Consider the following 14,651-nt stretch of genomic DNA (forward strand, 5'->3'; position numbering starts at 1 on the left):
TTGAGAATCTTGTCTTGAGGCAGCCATCTTTGGTTCCACAACCCTTCCGTCCACCTCGTGTGGCCTTGCATTCGTGGCTGCAGCCACTTCCTCCACGGTGGCATACATGCATGACAAACCCAGAGCCCCTGGAGCGCTTGGTGTTTGGCTCTTTTTACCACACAGTCCGTGAGCATTCGCCACGGCTCAGAATGGCGCCACAGACTCTCCTCAGTTGTTTCAAAGCTCAACCCTCCCATGAAAAGCTCCTGGGAAACCGAATGTGACAACAGTGGGCGGAGAGAATTGATGCTCACTCACCAGCATCCACAGGCAGAAAGAACATGAACCATACACAACAGGTCCTCAATTAACGTTTTGTTCAACATCATCTTCTTATGACATTAATGCAGGGGGCGGGGTAGGGAATCAGTTATGGCTGGGGCCACTGACTCTGTGGAGTTTTTATGTGCTCTCCATGTCTGTGCAGTTTTTCTCTAAGAACTCTGGTTTCCTCCCATATCCCAAAGATGTGCCCATGAGGTGAATTGGCATGTCTACGTTGTCCCAGTATGAATGAGGGTGGGTGCGAGTGTGTGCACCCTGCAATGGAATGGCGTCCTGTCCAGGGTGGGTTCCCACCTTGCTTCTGAGCTGCCGAGATAGGCTCTGGCCACCTACAACCCCGAAGTGGAATAAGAGGTTGGAAAATAATGATCTTACTTGTTTTTATTCATCTTTCTTAAATGTATGAATAGCTCACATTTATTTCAATGTTTAATATTAGAAGTGTTTGGGGTCTTTATTTGGAAGTACAGTGATGTTTTGTTTTGTTTTGTTTTGTTTTGTTTTTTTACCAGAAATATGCTGTAGGAACTTACTCTTTTGTTTATATCAATTAGCCTGTGGGAAAATGGGATTCATTATGTGTCATTTCACTTAAAGTCACAGTTTCCAAGAACTGATCAATGACATTCAGTGAGGCTGTAGAGTACTTAGTATGTATCATTTAGGATCTCGGTTATTTTCATTCAACATTTTGTTTTTGTTTCATTCAACATATGTCAGGTTGATGACATATGTAGATTTCATTGTCAGGTTGATGACATATGTAGATTTCATTGCTATAGAATAGATCATCATAGAAAGATAATTGTAGACTCTTATCGCCCATAGGGATTTAGAAAGATGATGCAGTTTATTGGAGGAGACCTGGAATTGTCTGTAGATCTCTATTTCAGGAAAGCAAAGGCCAAAGTGGGTTCTCTGGGCAAAGGATTTTCCAGCTGAGGAGTATGAGCATAAGCCCATCATTAGAGCAAAGATGTCAAAGTCTTGATTCCTCTTGTTGGCCTTGGAAGAAAAATAACTTTAGAAGCAGGAGACTACATCCTCATTTAGCAAATTGCCTTATTTCTCTGTGATGTTCCATTTGGCTTTGTTGACGTGGTACATCTGCCAACTCCAAAACTCAAAGGAAACTTTCTTTTAAAGAACTGGCCATCGCGAAATGTTAGTAAGATTCTTGGCAAGATTAAGTCAACTGTGAAATAAACATGAGCACGATCAAAAATTATACATTGTTAAAGAATGTAGATTAGGAAACTGAGGCTTAAAGAAAAATAGAATATAAACTGTTTATTCCTACATCCTAGGTACAAAATTTAAATTCGAAGTGCTTTCCTAGTGCATATTAGCGATCTATTGTTGCAATATTGCTACCTAACAAATCACCCCAAATTCAGTGGAGGACAATCGAGCATTTGTTTTCACACAAGCACATTTAAGGCTTCTGTTCTGATATCTCAAAATGCTCCACTGACCAAAGCAAGTCACATAGCCAAGTTCACATCGACAGTCCCAGCTCCCTGCTTGGCCTTCTGTGACACCACCCCCGTGGTGAGGTTGAAGTTGCCTCATTACAGCCTGCCAAAGGAGAAGTCTAGGCTCCCCATTTCAGCTTTTGCTGGTGGGGGTGGCGCCAAAGTTTTTTCTGAGATGTTTGGCTAGGGTAGGGTGGTTATTGTCTAAAAGTTTTCTGTCTTGCTAGCTTTCCCCTTTTCCAGTCTTTTGGCTGGAGAGAGCAGGCTTTTGTCGTTGTTTTTCCTGTGCCCATTAGCATTTTCTGGTTGCCAGCTTTCTTGGGTCCACATCTGGGATGTATGAAGCAAAAAGAAAACCCAGGGAACTCTCTGCTATGTCGTTCCTTATGCTCTGATGAGCCACCTAGCCACTCTGCCTCTGTTCAGCTTTCAGAGTCTTATTATGTTTTATAAATAATGCCCAGATATTTTACTGCACAAAGCGAAAAGAACAGAGAAAAGTACATCTACTTTATCGCCTCAGAAGTGGAAGTTTGAGCGTAAGATTTTCATTCACAGAGCCAATCGTGTTGCTTCCCTGCTCCACATACTTCAGTATATTAAGACAAACCCGAAATTCCTGCCCCATTTGCCCCCTTGCTGTCCTCTCACCAGCCTCGTCTCGGCTCCTCTCTCCTCCTCTCCCAAGGTACGTTTCAGTTCCTCAAACAATGCTGAAGGGTTTGCACTGGCTGTTCACTCTGCGTGGAACAGAATTTCCTCCACAGTGTCTTCCTGCTTCCCTTACTTCTCCACTCTTCTTTCAGAGTCTATATAGTTTCCTGCTGCTGCTGTCACAAATTACCACAAATTTGGCGGCCTAAAACATTACAGATTTATTATCTAACACTTCTGGAGTTTGGAAGTCCAAAATGGGCCTCTCTGGGCTGAAATGAAGATGCCAGCAGAACTTCATTCCTTCTGGAGGCTCTAGAGGAAAATCAGTTTCTTCACCTTTACCGGGATCTAGAGGCTGTCGCATTCCTCAGCTCTTGACTCTCTTCCAGATTCAAAGCCAGCAATGGCTGCTTGAATCATTCTCATGTTTCATCCCTGACTCTCCTACCTCCCCTTTCCACATTTAAGACCGCTGTGATTACATCGGGCCCACCTGGATAATCTTAATCCTGGTCGCAACCTTAATTCCCCTTCTCATGTAACAACCTATTCATGGGTTCTGAGGATTAGGATGTGGACATCTTGGTTGGGGGTCAAGAGACCTAGCACAAGGTTTCATTGCAAATCACCTCCTCTGGGAGCCTTCAGTACCAGTCACTGCTGCCAACCCAAATTAAGGAAGCTGCAGTACTTCTGAGTGCGCTTCTTAATATCTAACAGCATTAACCATACGTAAAGTTAATCATGTTACATGTGGTATATAATTTTTGGAATTGGTTACAACGCTTAGGTTGTATAACCACTTGTCTTCAGACTGTAGCTAATAACTTTAAAAGCTACACGGTGCCTTACATTTTTTAATAATGATTTTCCTTTATGCAACAAACATCATAGGATACAACAAATATTTTCGTTGGGGGGTATTGAAGCCTAAAAACACAGATGAAGAAACACCTCTCTCCGATGTCTTCTCACGCTAGAATATAAGCTTCATGAAGGCAAAGATGCCCACCCCTATGCCCAGCACAGAGATCCTACAAATACATACTCACTGAGTGAATGAACATGCCCACCCAGATCCTGCCATAAATGTTACAGCAGCAGTAGTTACTTCTTTTGAAATGGGATCTTTTCTGAGTCTCTCATCTTGTAGTACTGCTATTCACCAAATTTCTCGTATAATCCTAAAAGTCATTTTGAAGCCACTGTGTTTCTAGCCAATGAGAAGGGATGTTGGGTTCCGTAAAGTGAGGCTAGAGAACCTTAGCCAGCCTCCACGGCTGGACCCTCCAAGGCCACATAGCCCTCCATGTGATGACTGCCTCCACCCTAGAACCAGGCTAGTGACCGTCTGCCTCTAAATTTCCCTTTACATTGACAACTATTCTAGAACACATTGTCCTGTAGGCAGTAATTGATGTATATCTACCTCCTAGAAAACTTGGGACCACAACTGGGATACCTGGGTCTAACTATGGGCCTAGTATGAAGGAGACACTCAGCAATGCTTGTTGAAGGCTAATCTCCTTTTTTTGTACTTTTCCAGGACACCTAAGATGCTTTTCTTTGTTTCTAGCACCAAACTGTCCTCCTGTCTCCTTCTCCATGTCCTGTTTCAACCCCAAATCTAACTCATGATTGATGTCCTCCATTTTTAAAATTGAGCTGACATTCATATAACATAAAATTAACCTTTTTTTGGTGAAAGAATAAAAATATTTTTATTTCCTTTTTTGATTTCCATTGTATTTTTATTGTGGTAATATATATATATATATCTCACATGAAATTTACCATTGTAATCATTGTGAGTATATAATTCAGTGACATAAAGTACATTCACAAGGTTGTACAGCCATCATTACCTCTATTTCCAAAAATTTTAATCGTCCCAAACAAAAACTCTACAACTATTAAGCAAAACTTCTGTTCCATCCTCCTGCGCTCCCAGCTTCTGGTAACCCCTATTTTACTTTCTGTCTCTATGAATTTGCTTATTCTAGGTGCTTCATAAGAATGGAGTCACACGACATGTGTCCTTCGTGTCTGGTTTATTTCACTTAGCATGATGTCTTCTTCAAGGTTTATCTATGTTGTAGCATGTGTCAGCATTTCCTTCCTTTTAAAGGGGGAATAACATTCCATTGTACATGCAGACCTTATTTTGTTTATCCGTCTCTCTGTTGATAGACACTGGGTTGTTTCCACCTCTTGAATGTTGTGACTAGTGCTTCAGTGAAGACCACATACAAGTACCTGCTTTCAGTTACTTTGGGTAGATGCTTAGGAGTGGAATTGTTGGATCATAAGATACATTCTGTGTTTAGCTTTCTGAGGAGCTGCACACCGGTTTCTACGGTGGCTGCACCGTTACTTTCCCACCAACATTGTACAAGGGCTCCAATTTCTCCATCCTAACACTTGTTCTTTTCTTTTCTTTTAATTATAACTATCCTAATGGGTGTGAAGTGGTGTTCAAGTCCTTTGCCCATTTATAAATTGGATTGTTTTTTGTGTTGTTAAAATTAACCATTTTAAAGTGAACAATTCAGTGGCATATAGTATAATCACAGTGTTGAACAACCATCTCTATCTTGTTTAAGAATGTTATTATCACCCCCAAATAAAATTCTGTTGTGCCCATGAAACGGTTACTAATGTTGCCCCATTAAAACAGATGGACAAACAGGTTTTGAGACATTAAGCAACGGTTCAAGGTCGCACTGTGTTTGGACCGAACTGTGTCCCCACCAAAGCTTGTATGTTGAAGTTCTAACCTCCAGAATCTTCAGAGTCTGACTGTATTTAGAGAGAGGGTCTTTAAGAGGTCATTAACTTAAAACGAGATGGTTTGGGTGAGCTCTAATCTAATACAACTGGTGTCCTTAGAGGAAATTTGGACAGACAAAAAAACACCAGAGATGTGCACGTGCAGATGAAAAACCGTGTGAGGGTGCAGTTAGAAGGCAGCCATCTGCAAGCCCAGGAGAGAGGCTGCAGAAGAAAGCAAACCTGCTGACAACTTGATCTTTGACTTCTGTCCTCTGGGGAACTGTGGGAAAATTACTTTCTGTTGTTTCAGCCAGCCAGTCTATGGCGTTTTGTTATGGCAGCTCTAGCAAACTAATACATACCACTTCTAAGAGGCGCAGCCACGACTCAGACACTCCCAAAGCCCAAGCTTCTCTTATTGCATCAGGAATGATGCTGTACCCTCCCCATCACCACCCGGGGCTGACCTGACCAGTAGGCACATTAGGAAAAATGCTAGCGGCCATGCTATTGCTAGAGTCACACAGCAATGTCTTAATTTTAATTTATTTCAAGTAAGAAAAAATTAATATAATAATGAACCAGGCCTGGATTCTATTATCTTTATATCAACACTATTATAAAATATAATTTTTAATACTTTTTTTTATGGAGAAAGGGATCCATTAATGTTAACGTGCCTAGGGCCCACAAAAGCCATAACACAGCTCTGCCACCACCATCCACAGTGTGCACGACTTCTTTGCAAACTGAAAGTTGAATCACAGGGGATTGCGAGCTGGTTCTTAAATCCTAGGCTAATCCTGCCCCCTCGTGGCAGCAGGGAAATTTCAGAAGATGTTAATGCCCAGTAGCTGCTGGATAATTCGCACCTACCAGGGTGCTTTGAAAATGTACTGCATCATATCATCTTCACAGTTCCGTGAGGTAAGCGGCATCTGATGTCCAGATAAATCATCGAGGATCAGAGTGGTTCAGTCATTTAACCAGGGTTACATTACTAGTTAGTGGAAAGTTGGTTGCAATCCCTGCCCAGGACTACAGAGAATCCTGTTTATCTGGATTATTCATTGTCGAGATGGGAGCCTCAGGCAGATGAGAATTACATTAATAGTCCAGAGTTTCCAGTTTGGAGACAAAGCAGAACCTGTGGTGAGTTTTACATAGTCAGCATAGTCTATCGATCTGCATTTATTTAGAGCCAGAGACTGTGCTGAGGGAACTGTGATGGGGATTGTTTCTAAATGTAACTTAAGTTATCGGAGTCATCTAAGGAGGTTACATTTTCAAAGTAGAGAAGAGATCTGACTTTGATGCCTCATTCACAGCTCTTTGGAATCACATGTCACACTGTCTATAGTAATAAGTATTCAAGTATTAAGTGTGCACAGGGAAAATGAATAGCTTTGTCACACACACACACACACACACACACACACACACACACACACACACACACACACACACTGCTGATGGTTTTCTTTCCACTCCGCACACACACCACCAGCCTCTCTGAAAGAAAGGCACTGGGTGCTTTGACCCTCCTGGCTGTAGGAGTGGGTAGCAAGGACAAGTGTTGATGGGTAGAGAGCTTATTTTAAAGTTTGGGACTTTTTAAAGCCATTCAGTTATCCATTTCTTCTCCCATAAGCTTGGAAAAATAGGTTCTCTCTAACCCATCTACATTACAACGGATTGATATTTTCAGGGGTTATCGATGGCAACTGGAAGGGCTAGAATTTGGTTACTGTTGTCCAAGAGTCATCCAGGAGCTACTTTGGGGTAAGGTCTTCACTTTGGCTGCATCATGCAAACTGCACATACCTGTTTCAGGTAAATAAGCTACCACCATTTATAAGTTGCTCCTCTACTCCTATTGCACAAAGACAGCTTCTCCTGGGCCAATGAAGGTGGTCATGATCCTGCAGTGAACTTGGCCCCATTGCCTACATTTATTTATCTGCCTACAGGTCATGCACCACATTTAGGTCTGCAGCATAGCTTTGGAAGAACTTAGTAACGTTCTCTGAGAGCCCAGGGACTGGAGGTGAAAGCTCATGACCCTGCCTGCCCTTCTTACGGTCTTTATGGATGTTTGCTTCTAACACTGCATCTTTCTTTTTTATCCCCACTTCTCTCCCTCCCTCTTTTTGTCCAACCCCTCTCCTTTATCTCCTTTGAAAAGACACAACTCAGAACTTATTTGATATTTGAAAATTTTATGAAAGAGAGTCCCAAATCAGACACATATTGTCTTAAAACCATAGAACTTCATAGCTGGAAGGAGGCATTAAAGATTTTATACACATACAAACATATATACATATATGTATATATTCTTAAAACTTAAGAGGGTTAGAATACATGTGTATCCATTCTTAAAATGTAAGAAGGTTGTATATTGGTGTCTTATTTTTTATTGTTGTTCACTCTTGAAGTGAGTTGTAATGATTACCCTCCTCTGCAAAATTGTGCTAAGATTTCTACAGGAAGTTTCTGAGGCTATGACCTACGGATATGAGTGTCCGATTAGCGATTCTGCTGGAAACTATGACCTCTGCTTCTCTGGATTGGCTAGGTACTTACTTGACCCCTTGCAGCCCCTGAACTCATCAGCAAGCCTTCCCTGGCATTTTCCACACGGATGTCCAGCTCTCCAGCAAGCCCTCTGTTTATTTCCCCCACATATTCTAGGACAGTGTTGGGGGAAGAAGAAATTTCTTCGCCCTCAAGCTTCTTTCTGCTGGTCTAATAATCAAATTTACACAAGACTGATTAGATTAACAAGAGACAATAGCCAAATTTAATTACATATATATGTATGGGAACCCCACACACGAGTGAGTCAGAGACAGAAAGGGAAAATGAAGTATATGTGGCATTCTGGGCTAAAAATGAGGTAAAGTACCTTGGGACTTCAGAGAGAAAGGAAGGTCATTCGCAAGATGATAAGAAGAGCAGATGTTCAGCAAGTAATAGTTTGCGCTGCCATATAGATAAGTCGTAAAAAGTTATTTCTGGAGATAACTCTTAGTAAGGGCAAGTCCCCTCATTTAAATTCTTTAAGGGAAAGATAAAAGTTTCTCATGAACCTGCAGGGTCTCGGTTGCCTTCAGCTCAAAATAATTCATATGCCCTAGTGGCACATTTTGGGATGACTCATTCTGACCACTACAGCAACTAACCTGATCCAAATCCCTCTTATCCCTGAGGTAGTAACTGAAAGTCAAAGACCAAAAACCTTATCCGGTAGAGATGCTCTTTCTTCTTAATGAACTACATCAGACTCCCCCTGCCACGTCTCCCCCACATTTCTTTAGAGGCTGTGGCCGGCACCCCTCACCCTGATGCCACCATCACTCTGAATGACAGGGCAGGAGCCCCCAGTCACTCTATGTGGCCATGCAGAGTGCAGACTAGAGGTTAGCAAACTTATTTGCGAAGGGCCAGATGGTAAATATTTTAGGCTTTGCAAACAATACAGTCTTTGTTGCAGCTACTTAACTGATTGTAGCTGGAACACAGTAATAGATGATATGTAAACAAACGGGCATGGCTGTGTTCCAGTAAAGCTTTATTTAAAAAACATGGGGATTCCTAGTTTGTCAACACTGCTCTGAAGGATAACCATCTCTATTTGGGCTCAGGAGACTCCTCCCACCAAGAATTTATCAGCAGACTCACCAATCCAATGTGTTTCTATGTGGGATGACAAGGGAAAAATGAGATGAAACAAAATCTGTCAACATATGAAATCCATATGCTGTTTGTTTCCTTACCCTAACCAGAGGAGACCATTGTCAACATAGAAGTAACTGGAAGTTTCTGGTCCAGTGTACATCAAAGGCAGCTGGGAAGTAGCTAGAGAGTTTGAAGTGGAGGGTTTCTTGACCATAGCAAATTCTCTCAAATCTATCTCAAGCAGCTGCAGTATTTCCTCCTTTTAATTCCACTAGGACCTGGTGTGACAGTGCATGAGCTGGAAGGGAGAGAGACTTCATATCCCTCACCTGCACATCAAGCCTGAGATTTAGAAGGATCATTTCAGAAATAGTCTCTAAAGTAGAAAACTGCTGATTTTTTTCTTCAAAACTTTTTTGGCTGTGGGACGAGTCAGAGAAAAACTGGAGAAGTTTTCATGAAGCAAACTTCTTTGGCCAGGCTTAATTCAGCAGTTGTTGTCTTTGTTTTTGGCTTTCCCGTGTTTTTTCATTTTTATCAATATAATTTACCAACTGGAGAAAGCACAGAACTTACATGTATTGTTCAATGAATTCTGATAAATGTATACACTCTGTAACCACCACCTAGATATTGCCATTGCTCTAGAAAGTTCTCTCATGCACCTTCCCTTGTCAGTGACAGTGCTGGAAAAATTGGATAACTTTATGGAAAAATGAACCTAACTTCATATGCAGAAATTAATTTGAGATGAGCCATACACTGAAATATAAAAGATAAAACTACAAAGCTTCTAGGAAAAAAAAACAAAACGGGAGAATATCTTTACAGCCGTGAGTTGGCAAAGATTTCTTAGGATTAAAAAACTATAAAAGAAAAAATTAATAACTTAAACTTCATTAAAACTAAAAACTTCTGGTCATAAAGAAACTCCATTAAGAATATGAAGACTAGACACAGATTGGAAGAAATACTTGCACTACATGTATCTGTCAAAGAACTTATATTCAGAGTACATAAATAACCCTGACAACTCAATAATAAAAAGTCAAATGACTGAATTTTTTATAGTGGGAAAAAAACTTGAGTAGACATTTCACTAATGAAGCTGTATGAATGGTCAATAAGCACAGAAAGTGCTCAACATCACTGTCTGGATAATATAATTTAAACCAAAATGAGAATATCACCATATTCATTAGATTGGTTAAAATTAACATTGATGAAAATGCGAAGCAATCAGAACTCATATATTGCTGGTAGGAATGTAAAATAATACAACCAGTTTGGAAAACTCGGACAAGTTCTTATTAAGAAAATATCTTCCTGCCCTACAACCCAGTAATTCCAGTCCCAAGAAAAATGAAAACTTCTGTTTACAAAAATACTTGTACAAGTAAGTTTTGACAACTTTATTCATAATAATCTCAAACCAGAGAGAACTCAAATGCCTATCAATAGGAGAAGGACAAACTGGAATGTTTATGTAATGGAATATTACTCAGGACAAACTGGAATGTTTACACTAATACAGTGCTAGAAGCTAGAACAATAATTGCCTATGGATAGCAGAGATTGTATGGAAGAGATTGAGGGAACATTGTTGGCTAATGGTAAGGTTCTAAATGTTGACCTGGATAGTGGTTGCATGGCTGTATACATTTATCAAATCTCACTGAATTATATTTGAGAATTTTGCATTTCTGTATGTAAATTTTACCTAAGTAAAAAAGGCAATACGTTTTAATCTATAGGGTAACCATTAAAAGACTAGTACAAAAGTTATAACTAATCAGTTAATAGATGAGAAAGAATAGAATAAGTAAGAAACCTGATCTATCCAAAAGTAGGTGAAAAAAGAGAAAAAGGAATGTAGAACGATTTGGTCAAATAAAAATCAATGTAAGATAGAATTAAATGAAAATCTATTGGTAACTTAATGATGGACTAAAAGCTCCAGTTAAAAGATAAATATTATCAGACTAAATTCAAAAACAAGACCCAATAATACGCTATTTACAAAAGACATGCTATAAATACATGGACACATAGAATTGAAGACATAATAATGGAAAAAGACATACAAACACTAAATAACGACAACAAAAACACATGGCATAGGTGTACTAATATCATATAGCTAGACTTTAAGATCAATAGAATTGTTAGAGACAGGGACATTCATAATGGTAAAAAGGGCAAATCCAGAAGGAAGATATATAACAAACTGCAATTTGCATAAAATATATTCAATAAAAATTATAAGAACTAAAATAAAAATAAACGAGTATATATTATAGTTGGAAATATGAACATATCCCTCTCAACTGGCAACACTGCACCTAAACCCAGGTTTAGCACGGAGGGAGCGATCACCTCCCCTACCTACCTTACCTGACTGCAGATTCCTGAAGCTGGTGGGGCGGAGAGCAACCGGAAGGAGGAGCTCAGTCGGCTCCGCCCACAATCCTCCGCGTTCCTCATTGGCCCCGTGAGCTCGAGGCTCGTGACGTCACATGCGTGCGCCCCTCGTGTGAAAGGGGGGCGCGGCTCACCGAGGAGGAGACAAGATGGTGGCGCCCGTGGGACAACTGTACCTAAGACTGCTGCGCGAGGTCACGCCGTGGCGGAACAGGTATGGTGCTTGGGGAGGCTGCCTCGGGGACGGGGGTGGCCTGGGCCAAAGGGGAGAAAGGAGTCGTTTCTCTATCGCGGGCTCACTCTGAGGAGAGCTCGGTTGAAGACAGCCACCCACCTTCACCTCGAGCTCGGGAGCAGGTATGACTGCCGCCGCGTAGGGCGGTCTGGGTTTAGTTAGGGTCTGGCTTAAGCGCTCTCCATTTCCCCTTTCCAGCTAGGTGGAAGGGCACAAAGGACAAGAAAAAAATGGAATAAGCTGCGTCCCCTCCACTAGAGTCGAGACAGGAGTAGACACCTCTCTCGGGGATTCGAATCCTCTCTAACGGATTCGAAGGGGCGGTGTCATGTGGGAAGAGCACTGGACTGAGAGTCTAGCGCCTTTCGCTTTGGATTGTTGTTCTTTGAAGCGAGGGGTTTAGGTTTGGTAGTCTATTATGGAATTGGGGTCTTGGTTACTGTAGTGACTCCCAACCTTGGGTTCTTAGAGCTGGGAGACACCTGAGGGGTCATCTAAATCCACCTCTTTTTGGAGTTGGCAAAATCGAGGCCCTAAGGGAGGGACTTGTTCAACTTCACCAGAAAGTAGCAGAGCCAGGACCCCGACCCGAGTACCCTGTCTCTCATACAAGAACTTCCCTCAGGCTGCTCACCGTTTGGGCATTTATTATTATCCCAATACCTTAGTAGCATTTGGACTCTCGAAAAATGGATTAAAATGCTGGTAGCAGTGACTCAGAGTCAGCTGCTGGGTATCATTTCAAAGAGCGACAGTTTAAGAGACGCAGGGTACTTTTGTGTTTCCAGCAGGGTTCATTTTATCAGCGTGACCTAAGCTCGCTCTGTGACCTATCATTGTAATTTTGGGAAGTAGAAGTACACTGGATTTGGACTGAGAGGGAACAAAAACTGTCATTGGTTTTGTCATGAAAGCTTAACTCTCCCATTATTAACTATTCAGAGGTAGTGTAGCTCTCTCAGGAGGGGGCTCTGCAATGCGGTAGTTTAACTGTTCGGATTTGGACAGGTGGGGCTCTGTGGTTTCGTCATTACCAGGTGTGCTGCTGTCGTCAGCCATGAATTCTTCTAAACTGTGTCATGAGTTGGAAAGACTAAAAAATGACACTCCTAAAATGTTTTTTAAAAATTTACTCACTCAGTGTCATTAAAAAAGGGAGGAAGGTCACACTTTAGTGCCAATGTAGGTAGAAAAGACGATTTAGGTGCAGTGGTTGGGAGGGATGAGGGTTTGTGTACAATAAGAACTCTTAATTTTCAAAGGTATTATATAGCAAGACAAGAAACTATTGATACATGCAGAAAACAAAAAGATAACATATTTTTGAGTTTTAAACAAAGCAGGATCTGTGAGACATAGATGAAAGCCTCGTATTTGCAGGTAAGTTTTTCAGTGACAGGGTGATTTGTGACAGGTGGTAGAACAAAGAGAAAACAACATCTTGGGTGATAATTTAGAGCCATGTTTCCCAGAATTAAATTTGATAAAAGAATGAGGTGGTTATTTATTAGAAATAGAGATTCCCAGATATATCTTCACCCTGTTGCCAAACTCAGATTCAGTAGGTGTAGGTGAAGGCTACAAATGTCCCAGATGATACTTAGGTTCAGGCAAGTATGGACATAGAACCTAGGGAGTGGTTGATTTTGCAAGACTTTCATTCTGAAATATTATGACATTCCTGGCACTGCAAACCACAGTGCCAGGAACCAAGAAGGAATTGGGGGGGAATGAGAAGAATTAAAAGACATATTTGAAATAGGCCTCATGTTTAAAGAATTTTGCAGTTTAGTAGAAGAGAAAAGAAACACACTACTGATATTAAGAATGCTTTATAAGCAAGACAATATGGGCACAGACCAGTCAGCATGGACACTGGTTATAGACAATTGATATGGCTATCCTAGTGTGTGCCACATGAATAGTAACTCTATTTTAATAATAGTAATATTATAATAGCGATGTGTAGGTCCCGTTTTTACAGGTGGAGAAACTGAGGTTTAAAATTAGTTAAGAAATTTCCTAAAGTCAAAGAGGTAATAAATGGCAGAACTGAGATTTGAGCCTCTTGATCAGACTTGAGTGCTTAATCAGAGGCTTTAATTGCCTACTTTTAGGATATTCACGTGAGTTCACCATGTGGAAGAGACATCTGATTGATCTTATCCATTCTCTCTGGGGCTTAATCTCTTTGTTGAGATTGTACTGCAGTGAGAAGACAAACCCATTCCTTCACTGAGACATACAGACAGTATACAAGCAAATATATATATATTTAGAATCTGTTTCAGATAATAAGAAGTGCTATGAAGAAAAATAAAGGATGGTATTTCAGGGGTTAGAGAGTGCTTCAGGGGAGCAACTCTTGGGCATATGGTGGCCAAGAAAAACCAAACTAGCAACTCTTGGGCATATGGTGGCCAAGAAAAACCAAACTGAGGAGGAAACATTTGAGCAGAGAACTGAATGGTAAGGGATTAATCCACGTAGAGGGGTGTGCTCAGTAGAGCAAATAGCAAATGCGAAGGTGTGGAAGGGGGCACGAGTGTGGTGTGTACAAGGTTTGGCAAGGAGAATGAGTGAGGAGGAGAGGGAAAGCAGCAGGAGATCTGAGATTTCAGCAACTACCAATTATATAGGGTCTGGTCTTATTTTTTCTTTTGAAAAGATCACTCTGGCTATTTTGTGGTGAACAAGATAAAGAGGGCCAAGAGTGGAAGCAGAGAGAACAGGTGGGTAAGAGATCAGGTGGCTTACGCTAGGGTTTTATTGTACTTTGGTTTATCGTGCTTCACATATGTTGCATTTTTTACAAATGGAGGGCAAGACCTTCCACCAGCAAAAAAATTACATTATTGGGGTACTTGCTTTATTGCAGTGGTCTAGAACCGAACTCACAATATTTCTGAGGTAATGGGGGATATGAAAAATAGGGAGATAAGAATATATTTTTGAAGGTCTTCATGCTTTGCTAGTGGATTGAATGTAGATAGTATGAAAGAAAGGACTTAAGAATGAGTCCTAGGGTTTTGACTGGTGTAGCTGAGTAAATGATGGTGCCTTTTTCTGAGGTAGTGTACCAA

General features: G+C 41.0%; 1 protein-coding gene and 1 pseudogene across 6 annotated transcripts in view; one reads left to right on the forward strand and one right to left on the reverse strand.

Moving 5' to 3' along the window:
- The window catches only part of LOC105308356, a 13,688-nt pseudogene extending 2,292 nt beyond the window's left edge, over positions 1-11,396 (reverse strand).
- Positions 11,397-11,423: 27 nt separating this feature from the next.
- The window catches only part of PISD (phosphatidylserine decarboxylase), a 36,410-nt gene continuing 33,182 nt past the window's right edge, over positions 11,424-14,651 (forward strand). For 3 of the 6 annotated variants that reach the window (XM_011384268.2, XM_023525517.1, XM_023525518.1), the window contains exon 1: positions 11,424-11,547. In XM_011384268.2, coding sequence (XP_011382570.1) covers positions 11,483-11,547 — 65 coding nt within the window. In that variant the 5' untranslated portion in view covers positions 11,424-11,482. The remainder of the gene's footprint in view (positions 11,548-14,651) is intronic. The other 3 variants (XM_011384266.2, XM_011384267.2, XM_023525516.1) reach the window with 2 other exon arrangements.

The sequence above is a fragment of the Pteropus vampyrus genome, unplaced genomic scaffold (genome assembly GCF_000151845.1).
Source record: "Pteropus vampyrus isolate Shadow unplaced genomic scaffold, Pvam_2.0 Scaffold568, whole genome shotgun sequence".
NCBI classification, from domain to species: domain Eukaryota; kingdom Metazoa; phylum Chordata; class Mammalia; order Chiroptera; family Pteropodidae; genus Pteropus; species Pteropus vampyrus.